The sequence below is a fragment of the Brassica rapa genome, chromosome A04 (genome assembly GCF_000309985.2).
Source record: "Brassica rapa cultivar Chiifu-401-42 chromosome A04, CAAS_Brap_v3.01, whole genome shotgun sequence".
Classification (NCBI taxonomy): domain Eukaryota; kingdom Viridiplantae; phylum Streptophyta; class Magnoliopsida; order Brassicales; family Brassicaceae; genus Brassica; species Brassica rapa.
In genome coordinates this window covers 1,299,099-1,322,311 of record NC_024798.2, presented here as the reverse complement: position 1 = coordinate 1,322,311, position 23,213 = coordinate 1,299,099, and the positions used below count along the sequence as shown (strand labels likewise).

General features: G+C 30.3%; 5 protein-coding genes across 6 annotated transcripts; all 5 read right to left on the bottom strand.

Moving 5' to 3' along the window:
* Window positions 1–1,832: 1,832 nt before the first annotated feature.
* Window positions 1,833–4,262, bottom strand: LOC103862921 (methionine aminopeptidase 2B). Its single transcript, XM_009140640.3, has 11 exons — window positions 3,987–4,262; window positions 3,833–3,881; window positions 3,644–3,742; window positions 3,462–3,561; window positions 3,221–3,366; window positions 3,050–3,141; window positions 2,873–2,967; window positions 2,693–2,789; window positions 2,471–2,614; window positions 2,173–2,390; window positions 1,833–2,073 (listed from the first exon to the last, which is right to left on the bottom strand). The coding sequence occupies exons 1-11, from the start codon at window positions 4,180–4,182 to the stop codon at window positions 1,963–1,965; spliced, it is 1,347 nt and encodes a 448-aa protein (XP_009138888.1). The 5' UTR covers window positions 4,183–4,262; the 3' UTR covers window positions 1,833–1,962.
* A 1,685-nt stretch (window positions 4,263–5,947) lies between these two features.
* LOC103862920 (SKP1-like protein 1A) lies at window positions 5,948–6,843 on the bottom strand. Its single transcript, XM_009140638.3, has one exon. It carries the CDS (start codon window positions 6,591–6,593, stop codon window positions 6,114–6,116), a length of 480 nt encoding a protein of 159 aa, XP_009138886.1. The 5' UTR covers window positions 6,594–6,843; the 3' UTR covers window positions 5,948–6,113.
* LOC103862919 lies at window positions 6,753–16,148 on the bottom strand. The gene is made up of 6 exons (XM_018658514.2): window positions 10,178–16,148; window positions 9,817–9,903; window positions 9,454–9,720; window positions 9,141–9,356; window positions 8,734–8,880; window positions 6,753–8,620 (listed from the first exon to the last, which is right to left on the bottom strand). Exons 1-6 carry the CDS (start codon window positions 10,355–10,357, stop codon window positions 8,240–8,242), a joined length of 1,278 nt encoding a protein of 425 aa, XP_018514030.2. The 5' UTR covers window positions 10,358–16,148; the 3' UTR covers window positions 6,753–8,239.
* Window positions 16,149–17,354: 1,206 nt separating this feature from the next.
* Window positions 17,355–22,616, bottom strand: LOC103862918. 2 transcript variants are annotated; one of them, XM_018658271.2, is made up of 7 exons: window positions 20,571–22,616; window positions 20,289–20,476; window positions 19,970–20,056; window positions 19,591–19,857; window positions 19,284–19,502; window positions 18,977–19,123; window positions 17,355–18,866 (listed from the first exon to the last, which is right to left on the bottom strand). In XM_018658271.2, the coding sequence occupies exons 2-7, from the start codon at window positions 20,451–20,453 to the stop codon at window positions 18,486–18,488; spliced, it is 1,266 nt and encodes a 421-aa protein (XP_018513787.1). In that variant the 5' UTR covers window positions 20,454–20,476; window positions 20,571–22,616; the 3' UTR covers window positions 17,355–18,485. The 2 variants fall into 2 exon arrangements, with proteins under 2 accessions (XP_018513787.1, XP_033146195.1); XM_033290304.1 differs by having other exon boundaries at window positions 20,595–22,616.
* Window positions 21,012–22,236, bottom strand: LOC103863314. The gene is made up of 3 exons (XM_009141072.1): window positions 21,967–22,236; window positions 21,666–21,881; window positions 21,012–21,110 (listed from the first exon to the last, which is right to left on the bottom strand). The coding sequence occupies exons 1-3, from the start codon at window positions 22,234–22,236 to the stop codon at window positions 21,012–21,014; spliced, it is 585 nt and encodes a 194-aa protein (XP_009139320.1).
* Window positions 22,617–23,213: the final 597 nt, after the last annotated feature.

Genomic DNA, 23,213 nt, shown 5'->3' with positions numbered 1-23,213 from the left:
TGGGATTTACTTTGGGCCAGTCTACTAAAGCCCATTTTATTCTAAAAATTAGCGGGCCTGGATTACTCAGCGAAATGACAGTTTCCCTTTGGGCGTAGTATTTAAAAAAACTGCCGCTCAATTTCTTCTTCGCGTCTGTTCACTCTCTGATGATCTCATCCACCATTGAAGATCATTGATTGTTTCTTCTCTTTCTCTCTTCTTCGTAACTTCACCGTGCGTACTTGATTTTCACCCGGAATCTCAAAAATCGACTTCAAATTGGGACTATAATTCAATTTATCAAATTATTCAGGTCTGTGTCCATGGTTATCGACAAGAAGAAGGTGCGTTCGATCGATCTTAAATCTTGAGTTTCTTTAGTTATTTCTCTGTTTCGTAATGTCTTTACAGTTTCCTCTGTTTTTTTTTTATTCTTAGGGTTCCGGTCTGAATCAAATTAGGAAACGCTTCAGAAAGTTTTCGAGACAGATTAAGGGATCGGACAAGAGGAAGCCTGTCTTCATAAAGCGCAGTATCTTGTCTTAGAGATTCATGTTTTATGGTTTACTTTACAGTTTACAGTTACAACCCCCTTCTTTGCATTTTATTTGTTTTCGCGTGATCTTGAGTTTTTAGATATCTACCTGAAGAAGAAACTTAAAAAGAGGGTTAAAGACCATGGCGTATTCATATTTGTCTTTGTTTGTTGTTGTTAGTATGTTCCTTGATGTTAACTGTTCGCTTTAATAGGATGCTACTCTCAAGTTGTTCGTCTAGCTGCAAGTGCACATGTGAATGCACCAACAAGCCGTTCCAACAAAGACACATCAAGAAAATGAAACTAGTCCAGGTTGGTATGTTACAAGTTGGTTATTCTTAACTTATAACTATCATACATCTCCTCTCTTTTCTTCTAAGCAAAGTAACATTCTTTGTATCCATTAGGATAATTGATGGAGAGACAAGGATTGGCATATTTGCCAACCGTTACATAACCAAAGGAGAGCACCTGACCTATGATTACCAGTAAGAACATTTCCTTGGGTTAATTACTTTATAGTATAGTGTTTAGCTGTGACACTAAGAAATATAGCACAGGTTTGTTCAGTTTGGTGCAGATCAAGATTGCTACTGTGGTGCATCATGTTGTAGGAAACAGCTAGGTGCAAAAGCTAGATAAGCTAAGAACATACCTGCATGTAAAGTAGTGACCTGGAAACCACCCAAGGTAAGATTGAAAATGAAATTATATGATTAAAAGCTTTCATAGTAATGGTATTGTTGAATAGCTTTTGAGTTCATGCCTCAGGATTATTTTTGTAACAATTACAAACTTGCCGTTCCTATCTAGTAGTCATCTCTATAATTATTTTGTGATTTGGTATATGCTATTTGGTTAGGTGAAAAAGACTCGAGGTAGACACGCCGCCGGTTAGTATCAATACTTCAGTTTCGATTTTCGACAAGCTTCTCAGTTCAGAGGTAAGGAAAAACAATTTGGATGCGTCAGGACAATTTGAATGTGTGTAGACTCTGTTGTTGTATCCAACTCGAATAAGTGTAATGACAGTATATATACGTAGAGTATTTTGAACCAAAGCGGTGATGATGAGTGTGTTATTACAACCAATAAACGATTTGTTCGGTCTGCAACTCCAGTGGCAGTAGGTTAGTGTGTTCGTTGTAGCGGTTGCTACCCACGCGCCGGTGATGTGGGCCCTAGCTCACCTAGCCTCTCTTCACCACTTCTCTTCCCATATATTCATTTTGTATGTAAAGGAAACTTCTTTTCCCCCCCAAAGCAAGAAGCTTCACACTACTTGCTTATCATCTTTAATGGAGATTACTAGTAAGATAATTAATGTTCAACAGGCATTGAATGTTGTATTAAAAGGAATCAAAAGAAACAAGTAGTGTGCAGTCTCAAGAACAGAGTGTATGAGAGCAAACAAACAGAGCAAATAACAAAGTATCTCTGAATCAGTAATCATCTCCCTTGGAAGCAACTTCTTTGCAAGTAGGTCGCAATAAAATAGTGTGCTCATACTGTGATACATAACTTCCCTTCACATCACACAGAGGAGGATACGGCTGAAAACAAAACACAGAGAACAAGATTCATAACCATTCTATTCTCATCAACCTCATTTAGACTAGTGTATGATTTGTCTAAGAAAAGAGTGATGTTACCTGAACAATCCCAGCGTCGCACAGATTCTTTAGCGCCATTAAGTACTTAGTTTCACCAATGCGGTCCAGATAACGTCTGCAGAAGGCTAGAGTAGAGAAGTTGTTGTTGATAGTGGCGAGAAGCTGTTTTGCTCTAGGCAACCTCAAGGGGACATGGCCAGCGTCAAAGTTCTTCATGTAGTGGCTACATTCTAAATCTTCTCTCACATATCCTTTCCCTGCAATACAACCACAACCAGAAGATCAAATCATTGGTGGAATCCCAAGGATTGCAGTGAGTGACTTTTTTTTACTTTACCAGTTGATCCAAATGTTTCAATGGCATAGAATTCACCCTCTTCCATCTTCGTCTGCTCGCCTCCTTTAACTATAGGAACTGATTTGCCAGCATGTATCTGGTAAGGTCCAATGCTATGCCCATTCAGGTTCCTGATACTTTTAACTATTCAAAAGAACAAAACAGGTTAAGGTTTATTACATCAGACAGTGGTTATTAGATTTGACATTGGATGTTCAGTACCTGGGAAGATTTTTCCATTGATTTCAACCTCATAAGACTCCATGACCTCCTGAATAGCAGCACCAATGTCGCAGAGACGAACATCTATTCCAGCTTCCTGAACCAACCAAAAAAAAACACATCAAGGAGGTTAAGAGTACTAACTACTAGTAGTAGTGCATTCATAAGAACAATCAGTACCTTGATACCGGTATAGGTAGCTTCACGGGAGGCTGCTAGGAGAGGATCATACATAGGATTGAACGCAACTGTAAATGCACAGTCAACAATATGTCCTGCAAATAAATAAATAAATAAATAAAATGTTAATTTCAATCTGACATTTGTACAGACGAAAGAGGAAACTTGCTGTTATACCATCAATATGTGTTCCAAAATCCAGTTTCATGACATCATCGTACTGAAGTACAGTCTTGTCTCCAGAGTTTGGTGTCCAATGAGCAGCAACCCTGGAAGTTAAAAAGCCATTAGAGATGAACATGACTACTAAAGAAGAATAGTTGACAGAAAGTGAGAGTTATAACGAACCAATTCAAGGAGCATCCTGTAGGGAAAGCAATACCAGCTTTGAGACCATTCTCTGATATAAGCTTACGAACAGTATCCTCAAGTGTCTCGCATATGTCAGTCATCAACATTCCAGGCTTCACTATGCTTCTCACATATTTTCTAACCTGAAAAATTATCAAAAATATTAAAAAATGCCATACAAAAAAAAAAGTAATAATCTATGGTTTGTCATTTAATCAGAGTTAAAAAGGGATCAAACCTGGCGATGAACTTCTGCAGCTTGGCGTACAGAGTTGTATATAGGCATCTCCAAACGCTCCAACTCTCTCTTCTCTTCAGATGTTGATCTCCACAGATTGCTACATTACAGAGACCACAACCATACTCTTCAAAAGTCAATACAAAGAGTGTGATAAAGCTTAAAGAAATCAAGAATCTTACTCGTCCTTGTACTGTTGGAGTTCACCTTCAGGAAACTCTCCAGATGGGAAAAGCTTAATGAGAGGGATTGTAGGTGGATCAGTCTGTTGAGGCTTCTTCCTGCAAACATAAGCAAGAGACCATCACTACAGCAAACACCAAAACTAGCAAATTGAAAGAAAAAGACAGAACAAAAAAAACATTGCTTACTTGCTTTTACTCTTCTTTTTCTTCTTCTTCTTCTTAGTTGAAGTCTCACCTTAAAATGAAACATGCAATATATTTAATCAACCATAACACTCAGAGAGAGATAGCTAAAGCATAGTTTTTTAATCCTAATGGGTACAAAGAATAAAGTATTCACCTTTGCTTCCTTCTTCTTCTTCTTCTTCTTCTGCCACGTCTTCTTCGTTCTCATCGTTAGCATCTTCTGTAATCTCTAGCTTCTTCGAAAACTCTGACTCTAACTGTTCCTCTTTCCCTTTGGAGGAGGAGGAGGAGTCAGCGCCGCCATTCTCCCTCACTGGAGCTACAACGACTTCAGGGTTTTCATTCGCCATCGTAATCGATTCTTCGCTGAGGATCGGATAAAAGCTAATTTGTATATATGAAGAAGAAGCAAACAAGTTATTACAAGTCTCGCACAGCCTCCGACACTTCTTCCGTCTTTTGTTTCTAGAGACCCTCAGAGTTTTGGGAATTTACACAATTACACTCTTAGTAATTATTATTTACACTAAAAACCTATTATTATGTATTATGTCAACACAGTTCCCCTTCCTTATTGAGCCTTACCGATATCTTTATCATGTCATGGGCCGGGCTTGGGCCTCATCTAAGACTGTAAATGAGAATAGCAAACAAGAGGTAACGTAGACTTCATCTAAGCCCATCAGAAAGTCCAGTAGGCAATCTTATTATAATGCTAATTTATTTATTTGGTTAACGAATGTGTTTATAATTAGCAAGAGGAGAAAGATCATTGACAGAAGGTTGTGGGTGCACTCAAGCTTTTAAACACACAGGTTGCACATGTGTTTATAGTTTTTTTTTTATAAGGGTTTTGAATTTCTCTGAGTCATGTGTAGTGAACAGGGCTCGAAGCAGTGCAGAATTAAAATCGATATACAGAACCCAGTTCATAGAGATTTAATAGAATAGATTCAAAGTCATCTAATCATCAACTGATTCATATATAGTCAATAGAGCTGCTTCTTGATTTATAAGCTCAATAAGCAGAAAACGATATATATCTGACGAAAAAATTTTATTTGGGTTATTATACGCTCACTGAAAAGTCCATTGATTCTTCCGGCGATCTTTTTCTTCTTCCTCCGGTGTAAAATCGTTCTTGATCTCGAACTTTACGCGAATCTCATTTGGGTCTTTGCAAGCCGAGATCATATCAGCGACCATCTGGCAAGTTAGAGGTTTGAGATGTTAAGGTAGTTCGAAACCCGGATGAGATTGAGAATCGTGGGTAAAGTCCAACTCTCAGTTTTTCAAAAGTTACTAAGAGCTGGACTTTGTCACAGTCAATTATGAAATATTTTAATGGGTTCCTATTTATATAAAAAAAACTCATTTAGTAAATAGTTAAATACAATTCATTTTATATATTTAACTTACAGAAAATATATGATGTTTTGTGTTAATATGAAATAAGGTTTGTAAAATATATGATGGTAAATAAAATTTTATATGAGTTATAAGTGAATTATATGAAGAATGAATTTGTTTATTGAACTGATTAAATTTTTATGAAAGGTAGTACATTAATCTAGGTTTGTCCTAAAATATATACTGTGTTTCTAGTCATCTTATGTTGTTGTTTTTCCTTTGAACAACTATGAGGTACTAAGTTGTGGATCCATCTAGGATGAAGCACAATTCATGTAATTCTTTTTTTTTTTTGAATATAACAATTCATGCATGTAATTCAACTCTTTCTGAAAATCCAACAAAACTTAAAACGTATGATCTCTCAGTCACTTAGATATTCTAAAAGTTTTAGTTACTATCTGAACTCATCATTGTTAGCCATAGACATTGTTTCGTTGGATTATACGTCTTAGAATTCGTTTCTAACAACCCATTCGCAGCACAACACAATACAACTTTCACAATTTTGATTTAGAATGTTGAATTGAATCATATGACAATTTTACATATGAGTGATTGTGATATAAATCAACTTAACCTATCAGAAAATCAAAACGCGTTTTTATCCTGTTTCATATTCTCATCCTACATTCCTACGTCAACACTAAAACCAAGAAGAAGCCCATTGGTTAGAAGATATGATAAGAAAAAGAAGATGCAATAGAACATTCAAGAATTGATCATAAACGAAAGACTTTCGATAAGATCGCTCATAAAATTGCTAAAACATATATTAATATCTAACTAAAGATTGTCTCCATAGCAAAACACCATTGGTTTATATCCTTATAATAAAAATAAAATAAAAACAAACAAACTAGTTAGGGTTTCATTCAAAAGCCCATTGGTTCTCCTTGACAATCTCTTCTTCTTCCTCTGGTGTAAAATCATTCTCGATGCCAAACTTTGCGCGAATCTCTGCAGCATCCTTGCATGCTGCGATCATATCAGCAACTGTCTGGGTAGCGAGATCAAGCAGGCTTGCAACGTTTAAGTAATTCGCAGCCAAGATTAGGTCAAACATAGTGGACTGATCGATTTGCATGAAGTCAGCGTCCCACTTCTTGAGATCCTCCTCGGAGGTGGAGGAGGAAGATGAATCATCACCTCCATCGACCACCACGACGTGCTTCTTGCAGTATTCTACCACCATGCCGAGGATTTTGCTTGTGACGTTCGCAATCGGGATCTCGCCATCGGCGCAATTGTCTTCGATGAGATTTGCTAACGTCTGTGATTGACGAGCAACCTCTTCTTCCACCTCGAAGGATTCTCCGTCGGAGCTCTTCAACATGATCTTCTTTGACATCTTGGCTTGTTGTGTGTTGCGAGTTTCTCTTAAAGAATTTGATTGAATGGTTAAGGTAGTGAATGAAGTTATGAGCCGATGCTTGTTTGTATTTATAAGCCCTAGTTTTTGGAGTCGGTGCGGTCATCAGCAGCTCCTTTTTTTATTACGGAAATAGTATTTTTTTTTCTCGACTGCTTTGAGGAAAAGGTAATTTGTCAATAATTTTTTTTTCAAACTTTTTTAATACTCATATTTAAGATATGTTGATCCGTATTTACAGGATTTTATAGTATTAAAGTCTATCTATAGATTTTTCAAAATTTTAAATTTCTTATAATCAAACTTTATTATTATCTTTGTGAAATTATGCGTGCAAATTATAAAATCTTTTCAATATACATTGGATTTATTTTTAATAATTTACTCATAAATATCCATTGGACTTTATTTCAAATAGATTTATATACAGTTTTTTTTACAGAATAGTTTGATAACATTATATTTTAATACAGTACTTAAAATTGTAGTTAAATTATAATATTAGTTTCTAACATCATTTAATTTTAAATAACATTAGATTTTGATAGCATAAATCTTAATTAAAAACACCAGGCGTTAAAATCTATGTTGTATAATTTACAAATATAATTTCCGATAACACTGATATTAAAGATAATTTAGAATCATTAAATAATTATTGAATCTATACTATTAAAACAGAAGTCATGACTTAATTTATGTGTAATTTTTTATTTATTTTGGACCACCCATAGATAGTTATTTAAATGATTATTTTCTTATAAATATTTAAATAATCAAATTATTTTAAAATAAATGAATTAAATAGATATTTCTATATTTTATCTGAAATTGTATTTGAATAAAATATTTCATATATTTCCATTTACAATATAAATATATTCATTAAAATAAAATTTTAATATTTAATTAATTTCGTGTTTATTTATAACATATATGTACATTTTATTTTTTACTCAAAAAACTTTTAAATATTTAGTTAATTTTGTGTTTATTTTTAAAACAAAATTTTTATCTTTTAAAATGTTATATTAAACAATTAGTAATATGGTATATATTAAAATTATGTAGAATTAATCATGTATAAAATAATATTTATGTGTGTAAAAATAAAAATAACCACCCGACACAATCTAGTTTAGACTTTTAAAAACCCATCATTGAACTAGGATTCCCTAATAAACTTTAGTAAACCATGGAAACCAATTAGATTTGTCCACCAGCCACTTTGGTGATATGCCTAATCTCTAATACATGAATACATTAATTTCATACGCTTTCATTGATGATAAAATCTGACAGTTGGTTCCTTTCCTTCTTGACTTGATGCAACGAGTTTGTCTCCCATCTTATACTATGAAACCATTACCAGTATCAGTGTTTTCCTAATTTCTGTTAATTAAGTTCTAAACTTTTTCTCCACCAGACACATTCCCATCCATAACCAAAGGTGATAACCAAACTTGAAAAATTTGAGAAGAAGACATGCAAAAAGTAATAAGCAAACTTAGTTTTTAGATATAACTAAATAACTCTAGAGAATGAAGTAGACTTGGTCTACATTCACAACCATCCGGAGCACAATACAACTTTAGCAAATTAGAGTATACATAGATATGAAATCTCTAAAGACACTCAGGGTTACGACCAGGACCACCATAGTAGAAAAAAACCCCGTATAGTTTATCATAACCAGTTTTAATATCGTAACAAGTAGGCCGACTCACTAATGTTTGAACTCCAACCGGATCTATTATACCATTATTCATATCAATGATTTTGATGAGTGCAAAGCTACTTGCTTTTCCAAATCCTTCACTTGGAAAGTGTCCACTTCCCATTTCAGTGGTTGTGTGTTGTCCGTCTTTCTTTGTGTTCACCACTTCACCTCCCCATTCAATCGTGCTTGCCCCTTCATCTGCAAGATTTGTGAATAGCTCTTTTGGCCAATACCCTATCAACTCTTGCTCATTCAATTGTAACCACCAGTTTCCTGTCTTTGGATCCTAAGAAAAATAATAACAAAGAAACTCTGATTTGTAAAAATTATAAATTTGATGTATACTATAATGTACTGCCACCATGTAAGATTTTTTTTTGTAAAAAAAACTAAACCAACCTTCCATATTTGTACGGTAAATTTGAATTGTGAACCATTATAGGTGGAGATGGGTGTTAACAAATAACCAGGGGTGAGTCTTTTGTTTATTTGAACAAAGCCGGGGCATATGAGATTGTAGCATCCTGTATTCTGGTAATTGTCCCTCTGTTTTATTATTTTATATATCAAAAAAGCTAGTCATTACAAATTCACTTTATATAAGAATCAGGTAATTATACTTAAATATTAATAATAATAATAATAATAATAATAATAATAATAATAATAATAATAATAATAATAATAATAATAATAATAATAATAATAATAATAATAATAATAATAATAATAATAATAATAATAATAATAATAATAATAATAATATGAAGAAGCAAAAATGTAGTTACTAGTTTATGAGAACTTACTGTCCAATAGATAAAAAATCGAGGATTATCATCACCATATAGAGTCGGGTTGACATGCGAACCAGCTTCTATAGTATTCAAACCAGGACCAAATTTGCCTCCAACGATCCATATCTGTGATATACTGGATTCTCCTGCTTCTACCCGCGGTTTCCATACGTTTATCTGTGCTTTCGTTCCGCGGTAAGGACCACCATTAACATATGTGATAGCATACTACAAAAGAAAGCATACAGTTCAACAAATTTAATTAAGGTTTTAATCTGATGAACAGTAACAAGTATTGATGATTTGAATGCATTTATACACATACCTCGTGGCCATTATCGACACTTGTATCCGTCGGTTGATAAAATTGATGAGGCCGAGAGATATTCAATTTTTTCCCGTAATTCTTAATATCATCTACTCTTAGAAGATCTTCTTTTGTTATTCTTTTGATTGGAATAGTGTTTTCAGGGCACTCTCCTACCAATTGCCAAGGATGAACTATATTTTCTGGTTGTTCTTCGTCGTTGCTTGGTGCTGGAGCATTGTTTTCTTCAGCTAAAACCTCATGCGGATAAGAACTAGGTGTCATCTATTTTCAATATTTAAACATATATTGTAGTGATAAATGTCAGAGTACGTATAGGTCATGAGATAATAACTAGAAAGAAAGGACAAAAACAAAAACCTGAATCGTATGGTTTTTGAGCATGGGATGATCAAAAGCTGGTTGCTTCGCGATAGATATGCAATCAATTATCTCTCCGTTTGAACTCTGATCAATACAACGAATAATGCAAGGAAACAAATAGACATTTATAAGAAAATTGTTTTAGACTTTTAGTTGAATATAATTTTGTTCTTTATGACAAGATTGTAGATAAAATATGATGGCATGTAAACACTAGATCATGAGAAGTCAATATTAAAACTATAGACCCCATTCTAACAAGTATGAACTTTAAGTTAGAACAAATCTTTTGATACTATAAACAAATGCGCACGTTGATTATTTTATTTTCCTGAAGTTATATTCGTTTTATGTATACCTCGATGGAATTAAGAGCTTGCTTGTTGAGTTGCTTAAGCCTGAATTCAATCGCTTGCTTTTGTTGACCAGAAATGTTGACTTTTCCATCCACTGGCTCCACTATATTTGTTACCATCACCGTTAGCACAACCATGAGACATCTTACAACCGAATGCAGCGTCAAGAAACGGACAGGCATGACTTGTGCAGAATTTCAATTGGAAAAATGAGAGTAATCTGAGCAAAAGAAATAGACAACACAAACAATTTGTTCACGCAGTTCACAGCTTCGAACCTCTAATTTTGGAGAAGGATCTTTTCTCTTAACCTCACAATAGTCTGAAAATTACAAGCTCTTTATCCCAAGATTACAAATAAAAACTTTCCGTTATAGATAGTTTACGATATGGTATATACAAATACAATTACAACAGAAGATCTTTATTTTTAGATTCCCTTGATCTTCTACCTATATTACAACGATCTTCTTCCTATATTACAACAGTGACAATACCTTTCATTTTTAAATAAACAATAAAACAACTCCATAAATATTTATTACTAAGTATTTTGCTCGCACATACGGGTATAATTTTTTTAGGAATACTTATTAGTTTATAATTTATTAATTCAAAAACCAGTATGATAATATATGAAATTTCATCAATATATATATTTATTTATTATTGTATTAAATTTTTAAAACACTCACATATTAAAAATATTTTATAAAATATCCTTATTCAAATTTCTTTCTCAATTAATTTTAATTATATTTTTACATCATAATTTTAAAAATATTATTTCCAGATAACAACACAATATATAATAATTATCTTATTTTTAAAAATATATTTTATTTTGAAAAAATTATTATATAATTTATAAGAAATTAACTAATATAACTTATAAATCTAATATTATTTATGTGAAATTCATTTTAATTAATTATATAATGAATTATTTACAAAAAAAAATTTTCATTAACGTATAACTGCACATCTTTGTTTTTTAAACTTAATAAAAGAATGCATATAAAATGATGTTTGTGAGAACATATTGAAAATAGAAACCGTAACAACATGTTTATCTTGATAATATAAGTTCATAAAATAACCTATTAAAATATGTATAACACTATTGCATCAACGGGAGCATTGAGATATACACTAACTATATATATATTTTATAATATGTTTTTTTTGGTTAATTTTTATTTTTATTGTAAACATTTTATGTTTAACTAATGTCTAAGCTAATTATTCATTAAGGGTACACCTATTTAACCGTTATAACTTTTAATATGAGAGCTCGAATGCGAAAAATCACTTTGCAAATAATAATGTAGATAAAATAGATTACAAAAAATATTAATTATATATAATATTAGTTAACTATATCTTTTACGTACTAGCATTCGCATATTGTTATAATATAAGATAGATTATGATAAATATCACTTACATATACTATACTATTATTACTCAAAAATATAGATAATCTTGATTTATAGTATAGATTATATCCTAACATTTACTAATACTTAATTTAAAATAATAATATTATCCAAATTAATAAACTACTGATTCAGTTAAAAATTACTGAAACATGATAAATAATCAAAATTCTCTAAAATTATGGAGAAAATGACAACTAAGCAAATTCACTTCTCGAATAATAGTATAGATTTTAATTCTATTAAAACACTGTTCTAACATACGCTTTATACGGCCTCATATTCGCAGGATATACTCTGTACGGAAAACAACGTACCGAATTTATAGTATTCGTTTATACGGTTCTTCTTAACTTTACCATTTCCCCCACGTTATTTTCTAACCAACTTTGGCTTAGCTCAGACAAAAGGACATGCATTATGAAAGAGAAACAGATAAACAAACTTTATCCTAAACTATAATCTAAACTATACACGTCATGCTCTTCATTTTTCAAAACCATTTTTTTTTCATTTCATTTAGAAAGTGTATAAACAGTTAGGTTATGGTAATCAAACGTTATTTGTTAAACATATTTTCTGTTTGCTATCTATTAGGATTTCATATTTTCTAATGCTTATAATTTATAAAATCTTAAAATTATAGTTTCTTATTTATTTACTTAGGTGATTAGTACAAATTTATTTAAAATATAACTTATATATTTATAATATTTTCAGTTCTACATATCCCCTATATATTAATTATGGAACATTACAACATGTTTTCGTAGCCATGTGTCATCACGAGAATGATTATTAAAATTGTTAGAAAAATAAGTTGGTCTATATAAACATATACTATGTTTTTTATTAAACTAACTATCAAACTAATTAGTAGTGTACAAAATCATATTTTTTTCTTTCCTTAGATAAAAACTACAGAATTACCTAATATAGTTAACATATATATGACAATTAATTATTATGAATAATACATATTTAATAACAAATTTTCTAACCTCTCTCTTTTTTGTTTAATTTTATACTATTAAAATAAATTAAACAATCACATTAAGCATATAATAAAAAAATTAATTTTTTTCTTATATGTTCTATTTTGAATTTTTAAAAATGACTATAAATGTTAAAAGTCTCAAATTGAAAATTTTGTGAACAATGGTTTAATTCTTTTTGTTCAAGCAAGGTACACATGATCATATATCAAAGGGGTGGGCGTTCGGATACACGTTCGGATTTGTATCGAGTATTTCAGTATAAAGGTATAGAACCCGTTTGGGTATTTCTACATTTCAAGTCGGATTCAGATATTTTATGTACGGGTTCAAATATTTTGGTCCGGATTCGGATATTTAAATTTTTTAAAAAAAAATTCATTGTTTAAGTTTTAGTATTTAAAATATATTTTAACTTAACTGGTTTTCTAATTTTTAAAAGATTAAACTATTAATAGGTTTGGAGATAAAAAATTTTAAAAATAGAAAGACACTAATTTAGTTGTTGTTTTGAAATTTTAGATACAATTTTTGTTAATGCAAGAAACACAAACTTGACATGTATTTTAAGTGAGTAGCAAATGATTTTATCCATAATTATATGTATATTATCTAATTTTGAGCAATATGCATCATTAATATAAATATTTGAATAAAATAAGAGAAGTAAACTAGAAATATAGGATTAAGTATACTTAAGTTTGGTTATCTTCGGATATTCATTCGGGTTCGAATATTATCCGTTTGGATTTAGATATTATATGAACTGGTGAAATAAGAAATTTTTTTGTTGTTCTATAATTTGATGATTTTTAGACCGAGCTCGTGAATATATATACTAGACAGACAATTATATTTAGAGTCTGCACTTATATTCTATAATAGCTTGATATATTAGATTTGAACACTAACCTGTTAATACAGTTTGCCAGTGATTTTTTTTTTCAAAATTTTGAGTTTTATATATATATCTGAAGTGAAACTAATTATTACAAATGTCCAAATTTTTAAATTGACACTTATGTAATTCACCAAATTCATAGAAGAAGTTAAAAAAAAATTAACTCATATCAATGAAAGAAAGACGAGAACGAAAGCACAATTTTATAGAGGTAGAAAATGAAATCACTTATGGAGAGTCAATAGTAAACAAATTGAGAGCAGAAAACCTAATTCTCTTTCGTCATTAGACAATCGATGTTGTCTATTTGGTTTTGGTGATTTGTGTCAGCCGTAAAACTTAATATTTTTTGTGCATATGAATATGAAGTATTAAAAATAATTAAAATGAGATGTAATACATAAATCTTTATAAACGATGATATATTTGTATTCGTCTTTTTATAATCGATCAAGATTGTAATGTTGTAAAATATTAAAATTATTTAATAAACAAACATTATTATAAAAACTTAATCCGTGCATGCGCGCAAATATCTCGTATAATTTAAATTATAACAAATCACAACGTAAGCTATCAAACTAAATGAACCAAGATTTGTACGTATCAAGATTTGGAACCCACAAGGCACACAACGTAAATGTAAACTATCATTACATGTTATGTTCAACGTAAAAAATACTTTATCAAAAGAAAACCTCACCATGAATACATAATTCTCGAGTGAACACATATCAATACAAATATACAATTAAACTGTAATTTACTACATCAAAAAAACAAATTTACTAAATCACGTATTATCAATACATTATATCATCAAACATGTTATCACTTTTAATTATTTTATTCATAACTATATGTTTCATAATATAATTGACACCGGCGCACAGAAAATCATTTTGATCCTCACATACTATACGACATTTACTATGAATCATAATTTATAATCTTCTTATTTTTACCGTCCAGTACTTATAGTCTATGTAGATTGTAATTAATTATTGTTTTACACTATATTGTTCGTTATTCAATATATTTAAAATTTCAAATTTTCATATAGAAAGATCTAAACTAGCAAGAGATATTTTTAACTTTTAATTTAAACATATTAATTTTAGTTGGAAAATAAATAGGAAAAAAATAAAATTTTGTAAATATTGAGAATGAAAGATTTTGTGCCAAATTTAAACATTTGCTTAAAATTCGAAAATATTTTAAAAGTAAATTAGAGAAAATCTTATATTTTGAAAATAAATGGGAGCAAATCTACATTTGAGATCATTAAAATCTTTAATATTAAAACCTGAATATTCTTTTAACAGAGATGATGGGAACTTATTAAATATGTAAGAACTTTAAGAACATCCCTCCAATTTCTCATTATTTACTAAATATTTCCAGTATATAAAAATATATTAGTTAATATATTGATCGTATTTAATTATATAATATCAATAAAAACTAATTAAAATTCATAGTCATAAACATCAAAATACTCAGAATATTTTTATAATTATTAAGAGGATTTTTGTAGTGTTTTGATATGAAAACAGTCTTAATGTTTTATTAAATCTCTCATTAAAATAAAATGTTGTCAGGTATTTATAAAATATAATACAGATTTTACAAACAGATCCAGGCCGACATATGAACCGAGAACCGAAAATCGAAATGAAACAAAAAAACTAGAACCGAATCAATATTCACATATATCTGAATGGTTCCTATATCTATAGAACAAAAAATATTAAATCGAAATCAAACCAAGAACCAAAAAGGCAACCCAAATATCCAAAATATAGTTTACATATCTAAAATTATTAATAATATTTAGTTTTAAAATTATCAAACTATAACCCAAATTAGCCAAAAACTGGATTATCCTATTATTTTTATCTGAAATATTTAAAATTATCTTAATTTTTTGATAGAACAAAATCATCCGAAACTTTTTTATCCGAATTATTTTATTTATCCAAAAATTCAAAAAAATGTGATTTTACCTGAATTATTCGAAATTATCCGAATGGGAACCGAACCAATACTCAATTGAATTCAAAATTATATCGTGTTCCTAATATTGTTATCTGAACTAAACTGAAAACCAAACCGAAAAAATGAATGCCCAGGTTAGTATATTAATGAACAAACATCTATCTTATTAAAGTAGAAGTACTTTAAACTTTTGTTTGGAAACATAGATAGCAATTCGAAAAAAATAGTGTTGTTTGGAAACATGGATATGAATAAGTTAGGAAAAAAAAGTAATGGACTTATGCTATTAAAGAAATTGGAAGTCCATTACATTGTATTAAAAAGTAATCTATCTTATTAAAGTAGAAGTACTTTAAATTTTTTTTTGCAAAGATAGATAGTAATTAAAAAAAGATAGTGCTGTTTGGAAACATTGATATCAAGTAAGTTAGGAAAAAAAAAAGTAGTGGACTTATGCTATTAAAAAAATTGAAAGTCCATTACATTGTATTAAAAAGTAATATGTTTATGTTACTTGATATACATATTCAAATCAAAATAATAATTTAAAATTGATTTATACCAAAAATTCATTCAAAAATATACATATATTCAAAATTTTATTTTTACTAACATATTTTCCAATAACCATTATAAAAATGTTTTCAAAATATATACGAAAAATACAACACAAAGCCTAATTTCAAACACCAACTTAAATTACGGTTTTTATATTTCACATTGAAATTTAAAAATATAATATATGTGATTATGTATATGATTGTACGTATAAAATATTATTAATTATAAAAAAACTTATTTGATGGTACATATAAAATACGATTAATTATATGATAACACATATTTTTGTAACCTATGATGACATATATAAAATATATATAGTGATTAGAGGTGGGCGTTCGGATTCGTTTTCGAGTATGTTCGGGATTTCATGTTCGGTTCAGATCTTTGAAGATTCGGTTCGGATTTGGATAACCAATTTAAACTGATTTGGTTTAAATATTTGGATAAAGAATTAATAATGATTTAAGTATTTTTGGAGTTTTGAATATATTTTAACTATTTTAGATATTTACGTTTTATTATTTATATATATTTTTAAGTATTTAAACGAACTTAAAAGTATCATATATATTCTGGATGTTTTTATATATATTAAATCTAAAAATAATTAATATATATATAAGTATATAAATCTATTTTGGATAAACAAAATATTTCGGTTCGGATCGGATTAGGTTTCAGTTTTTCAAATGCTAAAATTTTGAATAATTCAGATATTTAATCAATTTCGGTTCGGATTTGGTATTACTTATTCGGATTGGGATCGGTTCGATTCTTCGAATTCGAGTTTTTTGTCCTATCCTAAATAGTAACATAAAAAAACAAATACATTATTTTTTTTTAAAATACTGCGCGGGTTAAAATCCAGTGTGTTTTAATAAATTTGTCAACAGAAAGTAATCTGCGCCCTCGTTGCTTTGATGAAAATTCAGTATAATCATAAATTATCTGTTCTCTCTAAAGTCTAAACCTAATGGGCTTCTGTTTTCCTAACCCAATATCTTCTTTGTTCTTTTACTGTCCATCCATTTGACCAAAATTGATTTGATTTGGTTAATTCTTCACACTTTCCACCTTTGACCAAACCCAAACATGTACGCTTTGTTTTCATTAGAGGTGGGCGTTAGGATACCCGTTCGGGTTCGGATCGGATATTTCAGATTTTCGGGTATATTGATATAGAGATAGAGAAGTCGTTCAGGTATTTATGTACTTCGGGTCGGGTTCAGTTATTTTGAATCAGGTTCGGATATTTAGATTTTTAAAAATAATAATTTTTTTCATTTTTTAAGTTTCTTGTATTTAAAAGTAAAGATTTGACTTAACTGATATTTTTATTTTTTTATAGATTGAACGATTAATAGGTTTGAAGATAATATTTCAAAAACAAATAAATATTAATTTGGGTATTGTTTTTAAACTTTGAATGTAACTTTTGTTAATACATGAAACAAAAAATTTGACATGCATTTTAAATTAATATGAAATCATTTTCTCCAATATACATATATACTTATAATCTTAAAGTATGTATAACATCAATATAAATATATTTTTTTTTAAAGAGATATAATCTAGAAATATAAGTATAAATATATATATGTTCGGTTATCTTCGGATATCCATTCGGGTTCGAACTTTATCCATTTGGATTCGGATATCCAATCTCTCTTAATTTAATACATGTTCGGGTATTTTGCTACTTCGGTTCGGATTTTTCGGGTCGGGTTCGGGTGCGGCTTCGGGTATGTAAAGTGCCCACCCCTAGTTTCCATTACCAAAGCTTTGTTTGTCTCCTTCAATTTCTCAGATTCTCTGTTGTTGACGCTTCACCATTGCGTCCATCTCTAGTGTCGATACGACCCAGTTCGCATCTTCTGGCGTTTATTTTTTGCCAGTTGACACTAATGTTTGTCTACAAATCCAGACGCTCATAGACTCCATGTGTGTTGTCTCGATAAACAACTACAACAATTACAAATCTAGCCACACTTTATGGTTTTCGAGTGATTCCTCTACCACCGATATTGTTTTAGACAAAACCCCAAGATCATCAACATTTGTATCTTAAGTGAGCGGTCTTTTTCTAGAAATGCAGTATGATACAATTTCACATTAATCAAGGTAAAGCATCTCTGACTTCTTCTACTTCTTCTATACAGTACTGCATTTACTGGATTAGAAAAACACGCTTTTTATGTCCTTTGCAGCATCTATGACCTGAAGTCAAGAGGCCAACGGAGCATCAAACTTGGAAAGAAGAAGACAAACCAAAAGTTATAATCAAACTTAGTTTTTAGATATAACTATAAACTCTAGAGAATGAAATAGTCTTGGTCTACATTCACAACCATCCGGAACACAATACAACTTTAACAATTTTTATTTTAGATTACATATAAATATGAAATATCTAAGAACAATTCGGGTTACGACCAGGACCACCATAGTAGAAAAAAACCTCGTATGTCTTATCATAACCTGTTTTAATATCGTAACAAGCAGGTCGACTCACTACAGTTTTAACTTTAACCGGATCTATTAAACCATTATTCATATCAATGATTTTGATGACTTCAAAGCTACTTGCTTTTCCAAATCCTTCACTTGGAAAGTGTCCACTTCCCATTTCAGTGGTTGTGTGTTGTCCGTCTTTTTTCTTGTTCACCACTTCACCTCCCCATTCAATTACGCTTGCCCCTTCATCTGCAAGGTTTGTGAATATCTCTTTTGGCCAATACCCTATCAACTCTTGATCATTCAATTGTAACCACCAGTTTCCTGTCTTTGGATCCTAAGAAAAATAATAACAAAAACTCTGATTCGTAAAAAATATAAATTTGATGTATACTAATAATGTACTGCCACCATATAAGAATTTCTTTGGTTATTAACTAAACAAACCTTCCACATTTTTATGGTAAATTTAACTTGTGGACCATTATAGGTGGAGATGGGCGTTAACAAATAACCAGGGGTGAGTTTTTTGTTAATTTGAACAAAGCCGGGGCACCTGAGATTGTAGCATCCTGTATTCTGATAATTGTCTCTCTGTTTTTATTATTTTATTTATCAAAAAAAAAGTTAGTCACTATATATTCATTTTACAAAAAAAAAAATAAATTAATCAGGTAATATTAAAAGAAAAATATGAACATGCAAAAAATGTAATTACAATTTTTTTTTTGAGAAAGAGTTTATGAGAACTTACTGTCCAGTAAATAAAAAAATGAGGATTGTCATCACCATATAGAGCCGGATGGACATGCGAACCAGCTTGTATTGAATTCAAACCAGCATCAAATTTTCCTCCTATGATCGATATCTGTGATATACTGGATTCTCCTACTTCTTGGACCCGTGGTTTCCACACGTTTATCTGTGCTTTCGTTCCGCGGAAAGGACCACCATCAACAGATGCGATCGCATACTACAAAAATAAACATATAGTTCAACAAATTTAAGGTTTTAATATGTGAATAAGTATTGATGATTTGAATGCATGTGTATACACATACCTCGTGGACACTATAGTTAGTTATATCCTTCGGGTGATAGAATTGATGAGGCTGAGAGATATTCGATTTATTCCCGTGATTCTTTATATTATCTTCTCTTAGAAGATCTTCTTTTGTTATTCTTTTGATTGGAATAGTGTTTTCAGGGCACTCTCCTACCAGTTGCCAAGGCTGAACTGTAATTTCTGGTTGTTCTTCGTCGTTGCTTGGTGTTGGAGCATTGTTTTCTTTTGTTAAAACCTCGTGCGGATAAGAACTAGGTGTCATCTATTTTCAATATTATTTTTACCATATATTATAGTGATAAATGTCAGAGTACGTATAAGTCATGAAATAATAACTCAAAGAAAGAAAAGACAAAAAGTAGTTAATACGGAACCTGAATCGTATGGTTTTTGAGCATGGGATGATCAAAAGCTGGTTGGCTCACAATAGATATGCAATCAATTATTTCACCGTTTGAACTCTGATGGATACAACGGATAATGCAACAAAAAACATATTAGTAAGAAAACTGTTGCAGACTTCTAGTTAAATATAGTTTTGTTCTTTTCTTTTTTTGAAACACTAATATAGTTTGGTTCTTTACGTCAAGATTGTAAATAAGAAGTAAGAACTTTAAGTTAGAACTATTCTTTTGACACACTACGCACGTTAATATTTTTATTTTCCTGAAGTTATATTCGTTTTATATATACCTCGAGGGATTTAAGAGCTTGCTTGTTGAGTTGCTTAAGCCTGAGTTCAATCTGTTGATTTTTGACTTTTCCAGCTATTGGCTCCACTATATTCGTTACCATCACCGTTAGCACAACCAGGAGACATCTCACAACCGATTTCATCGTCAAGGAACGGACATGCATGACTTGTACTGAATTTGATTTGGCTGAGGATAATATAAACACAAAAAAGAGAGCACAAGCAAGTTATTCAGCCTGTTCACGACTTCGAACCGTTATTTTTGGGGAGGTATTTTTTACCCCTCACTATAATATGAAAATTACAAGCTCTTTATTTCAAGAAAAAACTTTAGAGAGATAGAGATGCTTCAATGTGGCTTAGGTTATAGATAGTTTAAGATAGGATATTTATAACCATAAACATTCTCATAATCTCTAAACCAAATGGGCTTTTTTGGCTAACCCAATGTATTCTCTCTTCTTCTTCTTTTTTCTCCATCAACTTGATCCAAACAAGTATGTTTGACCAAACAATATAAGTATGTTTGACTAAACCAAACAAGTATGTTTGACCAAACCAAACAAGGTCAATTCTTCACAATATCCACCTTTGACCAAACCAAAACATACTGTGGGTAGGCTGTTAGCCTCTCGGTTCTCTAACAATTGGAATCCGATTCTGAGTATTGTGGCTGAGGGTACTACGGATGCAACAACAACTTTCCTGATTCGGTATGCATTTCAAACAGCAGTATACTCGGTGTGGCAGGAGAGAAATGGCCGAGTGGTCAGCTCCTCTGTTACTCTCAAGAATTGATAAGCAAGTGCGAAATCGCATCTCTTCAATAAACAGGGCAGAACGTTCAAGACTACAAACTGCTATGCAGCTTTGGTTTGGAAGTCGATAGCTTATAGTTAATCTTGTACAGAAGTTGAGTTAGTATCATTCTTTTCCAAACAATGATGCATTTATTGTACAAAAGGTTTTGAGATGAATAAATTTAGCATTCATTCAAAAAAAAAAGACCAAACCAAAACATGTATGTTGTAAAAAATATATGATTTAATTTTTGGTAATTAACTAAACCAACCTTCCATATTTGTATGGTGAGTATAAATTGTGGACCATTATAGGTGGAGATATGGTTAAACACACCACCAGGGGAGACTCTTCTGTTAATTTGAACAAAGCATGAGCACATGAGACTATAACATACTGTTTTGTGATAGCCATCACTCTGTTTCTCAATATATATATATATATATATATATATATATATATATATATACTCATTACAAATTTCATTTCATAAAAATAACTAAAATTAGGTGATAACTATTTCTTAAAATAATATGGACACACAAAAATGTAATTACTAGTTTGTGAGAACTTACAGTCCAGTAAATAAAAAAGTGAGGATTGGAATCACCATATAGATCCGGGTTGACATGCAAACCAGCTTCTATAGTATTCAAACCAGGACCAAATTTGCCTCCAATGATCCATATCTGTGATAAACTGGATTCTCCTGCTTCTATCCGCGGTTTCCATACGGTTATCTGTGCTTTCGTTCCGCGGTAAGGACCACCATTAACATATGCGATAGCATACTACAAGAAAATCATATAGTTTAACAAATTAAGGTTTTAATGTGATGAAGAAATGTTGATGATTTAAGTGCACATATACACATACCTCGTGGTCATTATTATCTGAGATGATATCAATCGGGTTATATAACTGATAAGGCCGAGAGATATTTGATTTTTTCCCGTAATTTTTGATATTATCTACTCTGAGAAGATCTTCTTTTGTTATTCTTTTGATTGGAATAGTGTTTTCAGGGCACTCTCCTGCCATTTGCCTAGACTGAGATATATTTTCTGGTTGTTCTTCATCGTTGCTTGGTGATGGAGCATTGTCTTCATCAGTTAAAACCTCATGCGGATAAGAACTAGGTGTCATCTATTTTCAAAATTATTTTTACCATTTACTATAATGATATATGTGTTAAGTGTACGTAAGCCATGCAATAATAAACTCAGGGAAAGGACAAAAAAGTACCTGAATCGTATGGTATTTTAGCATGGGATGATCAAAAGCTGGTTGCTTCGCAATAAGTATGCAATCGATTATTTCCCCGTCTGAGCTCTGGTAAATACAACGAATAATGCAAAGAAAACTTTTATAAATTAATAATATGTTAGCAATAATCTTATATATTAAAATGTGTGATTTTTTTTTTTAAATAGACATATTCCTAAAAAATTATGTTACATTTAATCTATAATCTTATCATTTAAATTTTGGGCCTACCAGAAATTTTTATTGGGCTATCAATAATTGGATTTAAAAAATAGATGATCCATTGGATTGATAGATAGTATAAATTAAATAGATATTCTTGTAATACTATACTTTCATATGTTAAATATTAAAATATTTGTCGATGTTAACTTTTAAAACTATAAAGATTTTTTTAAATAACAAAAATTATATTATCTAACAGTGATTAATCTTTACTACCTTAAACCAATGGAAACAAATTTTAAACTATATAGCTTATTTTAAAAATTAAAGAAAAACTAAATGTTTAATTATTTACTCGATAATATAAATCTATGAAGCGAAAAGTTTAATTTTTTTAAAAAAATTTAAATTTGTGAAATGTTACAATATCTTTGAATATGACAATAAAACAATATTTTACTAATCTTTATATATATAGTTACGATTTTAATAATAAAATAATAATTCAAAAATATATATATATAGAAGAAGATACAAATACATGTGAAAGTTTAAAATATAATCAATGAAAAAAATATACCGTAAATTTATTATTTTAAAAAATTGATAGACACATATATTATAATATATATATATCAATTTAGAATTGAAAACAAAATATTTATTTAAAAATAAATAAAAATAAAAACCCG